The sequence below is a fragment of the Podarcis bocagei genome (assembly GCF_964188305.1).
Source record: "Podarcis bocagei genome assembly, chromosome: 7".
NCBI lineage: Eukaryota > Metazoa > Chordata > Lepidosauria > Squamata > Lacertidae > Podarcis > Podarcis bocagei.
Genome location: NC_138132.1, coordinates 64,483,390 through 64,498,082, shown reverse-complemented (window position 1 = coordinate 64,498,082; position 14,693 = coordinate 64,483,390). Strand labels below are relative to the sequence as shown.

The 14,693-nt window shown below is 43.6% G+C and overlaps 1 protein-coding gene across 1 annotated transcript in view; it reads left to right on the top strand.

The window, feature by feature from the left end:
• The window catches only part of LOC308591552 (centrosomal protein of 89 kDa-like), a gene marked incomplete at its 5' end in the record, with an annotated part of 28,593 nt that extends 23,269 nt beyond the window's left edge, over positions 1-5,324 (top strand). The window contains one exon of the mRNA XM_081202319.1: positions 4,811-5,324. Within this exon, the coding sequence (XP_081058445.1) occupies positions 4,811-5,051 (241 nt within the window). The 3' untranslated portion in view covers positions 5,052-5,324. The remainder of the gene's footprint in view (positions 1-4,810) is intronic.
• Positions 5,325-14,693: the final 9,369 nt, after the last annotated feature.

The window sequence follows — 14,693 nt, the reverse complement described above, 5'->3', positions numbered from 1 at the left end:
GTCCACTGCGGCAGAGGAAAATGCAGTTGTGGGAAGTAGTTCTAAACAGCAGCACTTTGTCCCTTGTTATTGTCACCAACAGCAGCAGAGTTGCTGAGTGTTTTGCAGTTGGTTGCCAAGTCTTAGAATCATTGAATCATATAATTGTAGAGTTGGAAGAGACCCCGAGGGCCATCTAGTCCAACCCCCTGCAATGCAGGTATCTCAGCTAAATCATACATGACAGGTGGCCATCCAACCTCTGCTTAAAAACCTCCAAGGAAGGAGAGTCCACCCCCCGAGGGAGTCTGTTGAACAGCTCTTACTGTCAGAAAGTTTTTACTGACATTCTGGAAGATGAGAAGTGCTTGTAGCTGGTGAAAGGCAAATGCAGCTTTTGCCTTGCCCTCAAAGAGATGCTTTCCTGCTGTGATGTCTCTCTTATTCTAGGTCAGGTTTAACAAACATCTGGATTGGATGGGACAGATGTATAGCTGGGTTAATCATTCTGGCCAGTGACCATGGGACGTCAGCTTAGCTATGCAGACAAGCAATGTTACAGTTCAGGAAGCTAAAATGCTTTGCATAGGTTTTCCCTACACTTCCTGAATGCTGGGCTCCTTTAGTTTAGCCAGATTCCTTCCATTCTGGTTGCATTCTGCTTTCAGTTCTCTCAAAATCCGGAAGCGCTTTAAGGAGTAAATATAATTTTGTCTTGTAGTGCAGCCAGTCCCTGAACAAAGCTGTCATTTGAAAGGTTGTTCTGGATCTCTCTCCTCCTCCTCCCACTCCACCCCCCACCCCGGTCAGAAGAAAAGCAGACCAAGGACTTAGGGGTGGGCTTCTTGTCACTAATCTTCTGTAGCTTGGCAACCAGAATCGGCAGCGCTGGGCAAATAATGTCCTGATGCAGATTCATTTCCACCAGCGCCGCTCCAGGAGAAAATTTGTGGCCTGCAGAATTGTTCCCAGTAGATAGAAATTTCACTGACACATTTAATCTCAGCGCTATACCCAACTGAAAGTAATAGGCTGTGTGAATGGCACGTTTATTTTATTAAAACCCTTAAAGTGTTGCGCGTAAGATTTCGCCACGACAACTGATGAAGCCAGCCATCCAGTTTTCAATATGAATCACCCACTTTGCAGAGGGAGTCTTGCAGTATTTCCTTTCTTTTATACGTAATACCAGGACTTCCTTGGGGAACAATGGCAGGTGAAGTCATGGAGCACAAAAACCTAGAGAGGCTGAACTTAGAATCATTGAATGGTAGAGTTCAATGGTCATCTAGTCCAACTTCCTGCAGTGCAGGAATGACAGCTAATCATTTGCAGGTCAGAGGTTGACACTGAAAGGTGGGTTCCCAAAAAGCTGAAAGATAGTGAGCTTTAGCAGGAACCCTTGAAATGCTCAGGAGGCAGTGTTTACTTTTGGATGTTGAGGATATTATTTTTTGCTTTATAGCAACTCTCCAGAATATCACTTGTACAAGCAGACTCAAGAATACCTAAGGCACACGACTGTGTCTTTTCTATTCCAAAGAACATGTGGGGCACCTGAAAGCTGGCATTCTTGTTTTGAGCTTCTACTAGGGGAATCTCATTTTGTCTCCACTCGCAGTGAAGCAATCTGAGAAATGCTACAGCATGATCATTAAATCTCATTTATTCTGTGAAAAAATAAGGGGAAAATAGCACCTTAAATCCTGAGTGATAGCATGGTTTTGGACATGGGAAAACTCGATTCATGTCTCTTCTCCCCCCGCCCCTTCTTCCTTGCCTGCTCTGCCTCCCCCATTTGCCCTTCACTGCATCGGGAACAGCATTTGGGTTTTGCTCAGTACACATGTAATGAGTGAGGAAAAGAGCAGCCTTTTGCAGTCATCACTGCAAATGCAGTAGAAAGACCAAAACAACAACAACAAAACCAAAACCCACTGTGTTAAGCAGCTTTGAAATAAACATGTCAAATTCTGGGGGCCTCGGTGAGGGAAGCTTTTAGACTTTTAGGCTCATCCTTCGAGTGATGTAAAATTTCACAGCTCCATACACCACCATATTTGATAAAGTGCTCCCTCAGATGAAGCCTTATTTGCTCCCTTTCCTAAATGGCAGTACCAGTGCCCACTTAATGACTGAACCAGTGCCTAAGATCAGGATCAGCGTGGCTGTGGGAGAAAGTCCTTTGGCCAATAGAAAAGCAAAGGCAGGTGTGTTTTGAATGGGGTTGCAGTCCCCTTGAAGAATCAGGTTCATAGAGATTTCCTGGATCCAGTGTCCCTTCTGGATTATCATCTGCACTTCTTCCTGGAGAAGCCAGCTCTGGCTACTGGCCCACCTACCTTAGTCACAGCCAGATTGGTCTCCTGCTTCAGCACACCCTTTGTGGGGCTGCCTTTTGAAAGCTGCAGCTGGTGCAAAATATGGCAGGGAAGGCATCCTAACTGGAGCTGGCCTTTTTGATCATGTGTGCTCAGCCCTGCACCCAGAATAATTGGCTCCCAATCCACTTCCAAGCTTGATGGGAAGTATTGGTTATCATCTTTAAAGCCATATACAGTTTGAGACCTTTGAGGTGAAACCTTTTTCCGTGTCCCACCCAGAGGTGGCATGCCAGGTGAGGCAGAGCTGCTGCTGTTCTTGCTTCTTGGCAGGTGGGTCGCTGTTACTTACTAGGAAGGGCAGGCAAGGCAGCAGGGAGTGTATGCCACTTGACTGTAGAAAAAACCTCAAGGTGGTTTGGATCAGCATTAGAATAATGTCCCGTGAAGCTGTTGATGGTGTATTTGGTTTCTGACATATAGAGCTTGAGCAGGACATGGAGCAAATGCAACAGTGGTGCAACTTGTGTAGAACTTTTTTTGCCAAGAAAACTTAAAAATCTGTGCCCAAAATAAATTGTATACTTAATTTGCATAACTTACTTTTCTGCCATCTTCCTCCCTTTATCATGATGTCAAAAACCACAAGGTAGACAGGCTGAAATGGGTCCCTCTTGCCCTCTTAGGACATTCCTTGGCCAAGAGGTTGAACCAGGACAAGCGAATGCAAGATTTACAAGCTGGGAAAGGACATAAGCAGATTTCTGACTGCTTTGCGGGAAAGTTAGCTTGAATGATTTATGGAGCAGAGACAGATTTGAAGACCAAAAGAGCATTGAACATGTTTTCTCTTTAACCATAAGATGATCTGATAAAATCACAGGAAGTGCAGGTGCCAGCAGGAAGGGAGATGGCACCAAATCACTTAACATGTTCTGGAACCTGCCCTGATTGATCAAGGAATATACTTTGAAGTAGAGCGGCTTTTTGAGGTACAAATAAAGGCTGTCATTCATGCCTCATTTGTTGACCTGACCATCTCTAAGCTGACTGGACACCATGGCACCAGAACAGAGAGGTGTCTACTAAGCTCTGCAGCAAAAAACTACCTCTTCAAGGTTTCATGGGCTGTATCTCTGCTATATTCAGTTATGGGAGCAACATATAGGCATATGTTATTATTGTGATTCAGATTTTCTGTCGCTGAGGATTTTTGTTGTTCTTGCAAAGGACATTATTGCAATACTCTTGAGACCAGACCAACCCCTAAAAATTGCCACATGCTCAGCTCCTTCTGATGGGATTCCTGTCAAAAGAAATGCAATGTGACCTAGAAAACCTTCACAGGAAACAGGATTGTTTTGACCGGTTGCTTTTGACCTGATATCTCACCCTTCAGCCACATTCACAACTTCGGTTACGTATTTCACAGGGGGGGAAATTCAGTACAAAGTGTGAAACACAATGAAATTTGCAGAAATATGCTATGAGGTACCACTGCAGATACCAGTTATTTTCAATTGGAAAACAGTCCTAAATTCCTCTGAGTTTAACAGGTTAAAAATAAAGCTGTGAATGTCCAGCAGTGGGATGAGAAAATATTAAGGGTAAGAGGAGAAATTCAAGGCAGCGGCTGACAAAATGTGTCATAAATAAAAGGGCAAATCCCATGCTAGGTATTGTTAGGAAAGGGATTGAAAATGCAGCCACTGGTGTCATAATGCTTTTACATACAAATTATACAGGTGATATACCACAATCTCCATTGGAAAATCCCCAAGCGCATTTAGGAACACATCCAGTTCTATCCATCCACGAGGGTGGGCCATCTGAATAGCCCCAGCACTCTTACAGGGGGCACTGCCATCCTCAAACTGAGCTTAACCTTATCTAAACATGACTCCATCTCAGTATTTTGTAGCAAAGAGGCTTTTCATCAACAATATAAAGCAGCTATGAAATAGTTCAGACATCTGGAGCAGCCTTATATCGAGCCAGACCATTGTCCACTCTGACTGGCCACAGGTGTTCAAGATTTTCGGCAGGGGACTTTCCCAACACAACATTGTTGGGACATTGGGACAGTAGTGGAAAGGACAATGCGGTGTGAAAATGGCTGAAACTGAAAATATCCTCTGTCCCATTCCACTGTGTGTGACTCAGGCAGCCAGATCTACTTACAACAGCCTTAGAGGAGAATTTGTAGTCCTGTTTTGAACCATGACATCACCAATAAGGGACCCAGGATATTAGGGTTATTTTTTGTGATGCTTTCAGAACTAGACACCCATAAAAACTGGTTAAACAAGTACATTTGATTGAATTATATGCCAGAGATCCTCTGATTACTCTTTCTGTTCTGTGCACATGGTGTTCTCTAGACAACATTCCAGGTACAAAAATAAATTTAATTGTTCTTTCTGTACTGGCTGGGTAGTTCACCTTAAAAATACTCTCAAAAAAGGCAAAGCATCTGAAACTTGCAAATCCATTTTCATTTTTCTTCCTAGGGAAGTGGAAAGTGAACTTGAAATAATTTGGGAATCAACCACCAAAGAAAACAGGAGGATGAAGGAACTCTTGCATAAATCTCTAGAGAAGAGGAACACACAGAGTCCTGTCAAAGCTTATGAATCAGATTTAGCTGACATTTCTCAGAAAGACCTGCTGGCTGGGTACGGTTTTAGCTACTGTGATGTGGAGCTTCTCTTGCCTGCGAAAACTCAGAGTCAACAGGAACCTGCATGTTAAGAACACAGACACTCCTTCCTTTTTCAGAGGAGAATAGGTCTGAAAGAAACAAACATGAAGACCAAAGCAGTTTAATCAGAATACAGTCGGCATTGTATTCAAGTTGATCTTTCAAAAGAAGCTGATATTCCCCTTTGGTACTATTCTGGGCTTTTAGAAATCATCATGGCAGGGATTTGTATTGTACCATAGAAATATGGCCAGTAGATTCTTCAAAATCCAAATGTTTCTAGCTCTTAACAGTTGCAAAAATTAAAAAAAGTACCAAACACATTTTGACACTTTCTGCTAGATACTAAAAGTGCTTGCAGATGGGAGTTCGTTGTGGAATTGGTACTGCTCGTGCATTTAAGTTTTTTAAAGCACCCACATTATGATGTCATTAGGCAGAGACAGAAGCATGATTTTTAAAAGAATTATGGGGGGCAGAGTTTCTTAAGTTGGTGGTGGTTAGGTGAATCATACCCTCTTCCCTGCACATGCAGCAATATCATGCCTCCTAACACGATGCTCATACACAAAAAGTGTGGTATCCTTTGCCACGTGGGAAGTCAGTACAATTTCATGTGTACCTCATAGTGGAAGATCAGATGACTGAGTCATCTAAGGAGGGAGGTGTTCATCTGGAAATACCCTAAGAAAGGAAAATGTGTTCCCGTGGGGCTCCTAATTATGAGGATGGGGCAGATATTCCTACAGCTTAAATGTTATCCGCTATCTCTATTGGAATGTTGGGGACTTTTTCTCCCAGGCTCCAATACTATGAACCGTGCCTTGGAAATAAGCCTCGCTGAGTACAGATTGGCATGCTTCCAAGTGAACATACTTAGTATTGCATTGCCAGTGATGTTAACAGTTAAAAGGAAATGGGAGGGATAAGTCCTCTGTGGGAGATGTGCTAAGTAGCAAGAACATCACTGTTCTTGTGTTGCCTCCACTGATCTCTCCGGTCTGTTTGCACTTGCAGCAGCAAGACCACTGTCTCCCCCCACCAGAAATTACAGCGCACTATAATTCACCAAATGCAAGCAGCCCAATATATCTCATTTCCACCACTTTCTTCCCAGTTTGTGACCGAATAATAATAATAATTAAAAAGCTCTCTATATCCTGAAAAAGCCATGCAGTTGAAATAAAAGAATGCAAATTCTTTTTTAAATTTGCGTTGTTTTATATTCACAGAATTTGCATTTTTAAATACTGGTCACACTGCTATAAGCTGCAATGTTTGGGTTTTTTTAAATAGAAACTTGAAATCAGCCTTTTTGCCAATAAGCCATCTAGCTATTCAAACCAAAGTAAACCATAATGCAGCCCAAGCTGCTGCTTAGAGCTGTTTGCACTAAATTTGGAATTGGGAGCCATTATTGCCGGCCTGGGCCTGATTTAGCCAAGCTTATATAAAGGTAGGGACAAAAGGAAAAGAGAGTGACTCACCCATTTTAACACCTAATCCTTTTATCAAAGAGCTTAACCGAATTTCTAGTAGTGTGAGGCCGTCTCTCAGTGCAGCTGGAGACAAAGTGGGAGACTTGGCTTGTGATGTCTTTTTTCTTTTCTATATGAAATTTTCTTTTGAAATAAAAAGCTAAACACCACACAATCAATAATTAGGAGAAAATAATTAACAATAATATTCTCACAATGAAACTCTCTAAGGGTCCTTAATACAGGGATGGGGGAACCTGTATGTTGTTGGAGTCCAACTCCCTCATTGAGACCATTGATTCTGTTGGCTGGGGCTGATGGGAGTTTGAGTCCATCAACATCTGGAGGGCCACAAGTTGCCCATCCCGACCTTAGCATATCTTGGAAGAGCTTGTGAGACAGTTATAGTAAACCCAACCTTGATGAAAGAATCACTGTTGAGGTTTTGAATGTGCAACTTGCAATGCCTGATACATCAGAGAAATTATGTGCATCAGTAGTTGTGGTCAGAAGCTTGAAGGGCTTCAATAAAGGAAAGACAAACTTGGGACCAGTACATCATTTTAAAAATTGGAATTCTTTGCTTGCTGAGTGGGTTCATACATATCAATTTTCTCCCAGATTTTATCAATCCACTACTGTTTAGGAGATTGTTTGGAGATTTTCGGTTACATGGTATATTGCCTATAATCAAGCAGACAGTTTTTCCGGGTCATGTGGCCAGCATGACTAAGCCACTTCTGGCGCAACAGAACACTGACACCAGAGCAGTGCATGGAAACACCGTTTACCTTCCCACCGGAGCAGTACCTATTAATCTACTTGCACTTTTTGGCGTGCTTTCAAACTGCTAGGTTGGCAGGAGCTGGACCTGAACTGTGGACCTTTTGATCGGCAAGCCCGAGCCAGGCTCAGTGGTTTAGACCACAGTGCCACCCGCAGCCCTAACAGTTTATGTAGCAGAACATAAAGTACTGACTAATCCTACTAGATGTACACAACATTATTGGTCGCTTGGGTAGTTGGTAAGGTAACAAACCCATCCAAGAAGAGGAAAAGGAATGAGACAGTCTGGAGATTCCTAACTCTACCTTTAGGTCTTAGAAGACAATAATTGATGCTGCCTAACTCCAAAGAGTGCAGGAAGGTCCGGCCAGGTGTTTTGCCCTGACAAATGATCAGTTTCATATGCAACCATCCTCCTTAAGACTGAGAGGTTGGTGAACATTATCATTTCAATAAATTAAACTAGATTTTGCTTATTTAGAAGCCTTTTTATGGGAATGTCATTTCATCCAATTAGTCTAAAGCATTTGTCCTTCATTCTTACAAAAACAGGCCACTACACAACCAACATAGAACTCAGAGTTTGGCTTTTATGTATACATTTGAATGGTTTTATATGAAAGGTCCCGAACTATGATATCCTAAAACAGCAGTATTATCTGGAGAGTTATCCTAGAACCAGGGAGAGAGATTTTTTTAAAAAAACTATCTTGCTAATCGCCTAGTCCTAGTTATATTTTAGTTGGTTCTAATAAAAGCTCTTGAAACTGCAGCTGCTTTTGGATCTCGCCCCCCACCCCCGGACAGACAGCACAACCTTCAATTTCTGAAGTTACATCCTTTCCCCCCCCAAAATCTTATACAATGGTACCTCGGGTTACAGACGCTTCATGTTACAGACGTTTCAGGTTACATACTCCACTAACCCAGAAATAGTACCTCAGGTTAAGAACTTTGCTTCAGGATGAGAACAGAAATTGCGTAGCAGCGGCGCTGAGGCAGTGGGAGGCCCCATTAGCTAAAGTGGTACCTCAGGTTAAGAACAGTTTCAGGTTAAGAATGGATCTACAGAACAAATTAAGTTCTTAACCCGAGGTACCACTGTATTTCCCTTTTGGATAATAGTCACCCCTAAAGCATTTTTAAATCACTCAGTATGATGTATGATCCAATGGCATTGGCTGTGGTCTTACATTGGTCAAATGAGACGGAACGCCATTTCGCAAGAGTAGTTTGATTCTTTGGCTTTTTGCCTGGTCATTCTCACAAGCATCTTGGAGCTTGCTGCCGTCTTTGAGAACTCAATCCCTATTTTCCAACAGACCATAAACAGATGTTTAACTGTGCCTTACATATACAAGCTGCAAGTGCAAGTGACAAATTCTGACCTAACTTGGTCACGTAAATTTTCAGTGGGACTATTTAACTTAGTTAAATACCACCCCTATAAATGGTATACATCCATTGGTGCTTGTGTTCACGTTCTGTCTCGTGCTGGTTCAGGTACCTGCTTCCTCTTTTCTGCACACCATAGTTTGCCCTTATATCTGGCTTGTGTGTTCCCTTCTAATCATGTTTTATATGGAGTGCCTTGTAAGAGAGAGTGTTAACACTAAATCATTAGCCCACATGCCAGGACCTCATCTGGTTAACTCCTTGCTGCAGAAAGTTGTGAAACCAGGGCACCATTTTCAGAACATCTTCATATCGCTTGTGGATACTGCCTTAACATCTGTCACACAAAAATAGATAGTTCGCAGCATTGACAGCACAATCCTATGCATGGCTACTCAGAAATAAGCCCTGTTGATTTCAGTTGGACTTAACTCTGACATGAGTGTAAGATGAACCCCAAATGGCCTTAAGCTCTTCCCACACGTGCCAATGTGTAGTAACCAAATAAATAATGCTGTGGGTTCTTGTTTCATTTAGGTCTTTGACAATGGCTGCACATTTTGTATATTAGGGTAAAATAGAGACTTGGTAATATTGAGTGGGAGAGACATGTTACTGTACATACAAGTGTGCATTTCAGGCCATAGAAATTTATGCACTTGAATCATAGCAAGATGCCAAAATGGATAAATGGTTTGGCTTTCTGCCTTTAAACTTGCAGCCCCCCTCTCTCCTAACCACTTTTTAATTGTTTTTTATATGTCAACATTTGGATAAATGTTCAATTTTATAAGTATTACCTTGGCTGTGTACTATCAAGGCCTTTGCTTGTTTGTCAAATATGTATCCCCCCCCCCCCAGCATTAAATTTGTAGCAATAAAGCATTGTTTTATTTTAAAGGATGGGAAGTTGCATAGCTGTCATTGTCAGGCCGTATCCTCAGAGAGAACAATGAATATTAAATGTAAAATGTAATACAGAGTGGTGAGCCTGCAAGTCCTTCAGTTGTACTGAAATCAATACAAATGTATGAAAAAGCCCCAGTAGATTTGCAGTGCTGTATGCGCTTAAACTACTGATTTGTTCAAGTGGTTAATTGGACTTTAAAGAGCAAAAAAAAATCTCAGAGTCACTGACACCACTTGAGATTAAAGATGAATCATGATAAAGAGCAACTGCCAACATCTTCACTACAGCTCAAGATGTAAAACAAAGTTAATTATGCAAGTGGAATTAATGATTAGAGAGGCTATTTCTGCTGGGAAGCCCCTGCAGCTTATGAAGAAAAGTAACCTTGCTCCTTTTCTCTCCACTTGATAGCTTTAAAAAAGTCAATTTTCCATTAAGGCTGCGTCTGCCACAGATTTAATGAGCTACACATCACACACACAGAGATGAGACACCGTCTAAGCCAGGCATTCTCGTCCTGTGAGACTGGAGCAGTCAGATCTTTCATTTACTGCAGTCAGAGGCTGGCTTTTATCTGTCATGTCTCCCATGGTAGTTTACCACAAGAAACAGAAATTAGGTATTTATTCAGTATACAGACACGTACCACAAATTGCACGCACCAATCCAAGTGTCTTTGTTCCAGCTCTCAAAACAGAAAGAAGAAGAAGAAGAAGAAGAGTTTGGATTTGATATCCCGCCTTTCACTCCCCTTCAGGAGTCTCAAAGCGGCTAACATTCTCCTTTCCCTTCCTCCCCCACAACAAACACTCTGTGAGGTGAGTGGGGCTGAGAGACTTCAAGAAGTGTGACTGGCCCAAGGTCACCCAGCAGCTGCGTGTGGAGGAGCGGAGACGCGAACCCGGTTACCCAGATTACGTGACTACCGCTCTTAACCACTACACCACACCACCAAGACAGCTCCCCCCCCTTTTTGTTGTTGTTGCTTCTTATGTTCTTCACAGTCCAGTTGCCTTTTAGTTCAGGCCTCAGAGCTTGGCATTTTGCTGCCTTCAGTGGGACCTGTAACAAAAAACTGCAATGCTTTTGCTCAGAGTGCCAGCCAGCCATCGCTTAATACAGCAAGGTTGCCAAACGCCTTGGAACTTGCATGTTTCGGCTCCTGAACGATCGAAAACTGGAAGTGAGTGTTCCGGATTTTCAACAATTTTCGGAAGCTGAACATTCGGCGTGGCTTCCGCGGCTTCCAATTGGCTGCAGGACACTCCTTGGCCATGCCTTGGTTTTCGAACAGTTCCGGGAGTTGAACGGATTCCCGAAACACATTCTGTTCGAGAACCAAGGTACAACCATACTCCGTTCCATTCCCCTCGTCTTCTATGTCTCCTGCCACCCCATAAGGTTCTCAGCATTCAGTAGCCCCTAAGCGTGCTCAGTTCTCATTGGGTTTTTGTTACAGGCTTTCCATCACCTCCTCCAAACTTGCCTACAAATCTCCACAAACCTTGGGGCTCCTGCCAAACTGATGATACCTCCCATTCATGCATGGGTCATGCTATTTTGGCTACATAGAGAGGCACACTCAGAGAATGACATAAAATATTAATCATACTAGGTGTGTGGCAGGTAAAGGAGTGACTAGTCTAAAAAGGGATTTGCAGGCCCCACCCACCCCTGATAAACAGATTGGGGTCACCTACAGCATCCTGTGTGCTGGGCTTTGAGATGATGATCACCTATTAAACAGAATAGTTTAACTAACCACTGCCTGGAACTCTCACCTTGTTTAGTTAACCATCTTGAACGTAAATTCAATCTCGTTTATGGAGGATTTGTAGACATTAAGGATTGTGTTTGTTTTCTCCACCGAGATTTAGGATATTGGGAGACCCTGCTTACAGTCCAGCTATTGCCAGGTTCACATGAGGATGAACAGGTGAGAGATCTTTTGACAATACAGCCTTCCTTCCTTGGTGCTCACTTGGGGCCTTCAAAACCATTCTTGTTCTGTGGTCCAGCTGGATAATGTTGTGGTATCAGGCCCATTTCTTGCAAAATGTTTTGTGCTCATGATCCAATAGCCAAGGGGTTTTTTTGTTTGTTTTTTTGATGCATTTATTATTGGTACAAACCTTTTTTTTCTTTTTAAAATGCTTTTCCATTTCAAAATATACATGTTTTTGAGTCGGATAGCCCTGATTTATCTATATGTGTGCACACTGTTGCAACTGATATCACATGATACAAAACGCGTCTTTAAGAAACAGCTCTCAGTAGACACCAGACAGATTCCATTTCGCTCAAGCACTTCCTTTGACATACGGTAAGACTGCAACTTGGGGGGGACACAGGTGGCGCTGTGGGTAAAACCTCAGTGCCTAGGACTTGCTGATCGTAAAGTCGGCGGTTCAAATCCCCGCGGTGGGGTGAGCTCCCGTCTTTCGGTCCCAGCTCCTGCCCACCTAGCAGTTCGAAAGCACCCCTAAGTGCAAGTAGATAAATAGGTACCGCTTTCTAGCGGGAAGGTAAACGGTTTTTCCGTGTGCTGCGCTGGTGCTGGCTCGCCAGCTGCAGCTTCGTCACGCTGGCCACGTGACCCGGAAGTGTCTTCGGACGGCGCCGGCTCCCGGCCTCTTAAGCGAAATGAGCGCGCAACCCTAGAGTCGGACACGACTGGCCCGTACGGGCAGGGGTACCTTTACCTTTACCTTTAAGACTGCAACTTATGCAGAGTTACGTTCCGGAGATCACACCTAGAGCCAAAATCACGTGTGATCAAAACACATTGGATTCAGTGGTGGATGTGATTGCCTTTTTTTCCTGGATGCCTGCCCCGCCCTTTTTAATTTTCTTTTTACCAAGAGTGTGAAAATGAATGTGCACAAGTTAAATGAAAGTAAGTTGAGGGCTTACTTTATCTTCAAAAAGAGACCCTCCAGAACAGGGTGGGGGTGGCACCAGGATTGGGGGGGGGGTGCAGGAAGGGAAGAGGGAATTTGCAAAAAAAACCCCCAAAAACCTGCTCCTTTTCCTGCCCATGAGAGTGAACAGCTCCTAGAGCAGGAATCTGCTATATTTGATTGACTTCTGGAAATGAAAGAAGCTCATCCTACCCCTTGTTAGTTATTAATCTGATTTTTGGCTGCATTTCGCTCTTTTATTTTAGTTATCGTTTAGAGGTTTTTTGGGTGTGTGGGTGGGTGGGTGTACTTTTTATATGATGATGTGTATGAATTCTGTTCCATTGTGGATGCTCCCTTGGGAATCTACTTGTAAGATTGGAAGTTGGGATAGAAATACCTTGGCTAAATACTGTACCTCTTGGCTGCCTCGCCACTGATCTCTGACCTGACTGTGAATCAGTTACAAGGGCCAGTGGGGTGTAACCTCTTTACGCTGGCCTTTGACAGCTGAAGTATTTTGTTTTGTGGGACCCAGCCTCTTGTGTCAAATCTGTTTTGAGTGGAGCAGCTTAATTGTATTACTTGTGCTTATAACTGTGGGATTATGTTGTCGTAACCCATCCTCAGACTTCATGGTGAAGAGCAGGTAAGAAATAGCTAACTAGCTAGCTAACCTAAGGATCGCGTCTGAGAGGGGAAGACCTCAGTACAAATTCTTGCTTCAGCACGAAGCTCAAAGCACAGCTGTGGCTAGTCACTCCCATTCTCAGCCTAACCTCTCCTTCAGGGCTGTTGCAAGGATAAAAGGGGACAATATGTGTGTGCTGCCTTGATCTCCTAAAAAATGTAAACAGTAATAATTGGGGGAGTGACATTTAACTGGTTAGAAGCCTTTTTTAATGGGCTAAAAAACATTCCTGACACCCTTTTTTGTGATAAAGACTTTGGGTTGTATCCCATGTAGTGTTAAGTTAAAGGTAAAGGGACCCCTGACCATTAGGTCCAGTCGTGACCGACTCTGGGGTTGCGGCGCTCATCTCACTTTATTGGCTGAGGGAGCCAGCGTACAGCTTCCGGGTCATGTGGCCAGCATGACTAAGCTGCTTCTGGCGAACCAGAGCAGCACATGGAAATGCCGTTTACCTTCATGCCAGAGCGGTACCTATTTATCTACTTGCACTTTTACGTGCTTTCAAACTGCTAGGTTGGCAGGAGCAGGGACCGAGCAACGGGAGCTGACCCTGTTGCGGTGATTCGAACCGTGACCTTCTGATCGGCAAGCCCTAGGTTCTGTGGTTTAACCCACAGCGCCACCCGCGTCCCAGTGTTAAGTTAAAGTCCCTTAAAATACTTGTTCTGCTGGCAAAATCTGTTGCACCAGTGGAACGTTGTTGCATAAACAAGTTGCTGGTGGTCGCCTTGTTGCACAATATATTGTGAATCTGTTGCACAGGTTTCTGCTAGCACAGTTGTGGTGTTGGGATTCCTTTTTTGTGCAACAGTGAAGCTCACCTGTCCACTAGCGCAAGTGCCCTTGCACTAGTGAATAGAGAAATGCTCTGCGGGCAGGTGGTCCCATGTTCAGTCTCCTTTGGCATCATCTTCAGTCAGTGCTAGGAGCATCCCCTACCTGATGCTCCATAGAGCCGCTGCTGGTCAGAGTAGACAAATATTGGGCTAGGGGTCTGACTATGTTCCCTGTAGGTGATATGGCCCATTATTTTGAAAATTCATTCATTCATTCATTCATTCATTCATTCATTCATTCATTCATTCATTCATTCAAAAAACCCCAGAAGATGCCAGGCATCATCTTAAAAGGCATCCCTCTTCACTTTCATATAGAAAGGAATGCTTCTTCTAAAGCCACATGACTGATTGAAAACAACACCCACCCTGCGCTGGGTGAGTTTCAGCTGCTCCCTTCACCTCTGAGCAGACCATTGAGAACTATTGCCTGGCCACTAGCAGCAATGAAAGGCTGAGCAGGATCAGGCTGTTGAGCCTCATGCGCTTCCCTCAAAGGACATCAGAAGGTCCTGCTGCCTAGGAGGTGGAGGCTGAAGGGCAAAGCCAAGTCAGGTGAGGATGGGAATTGTTACCTGAAGGATCCCATCACTCACCATAGGGACTTTTCTGTTATTGTGGAAATCTTTCAAAAGCCATGCGGGGCATGGGTAGGCAAACTAAGGCCCGGGGGCTGGATCTGGCCCAACCGCC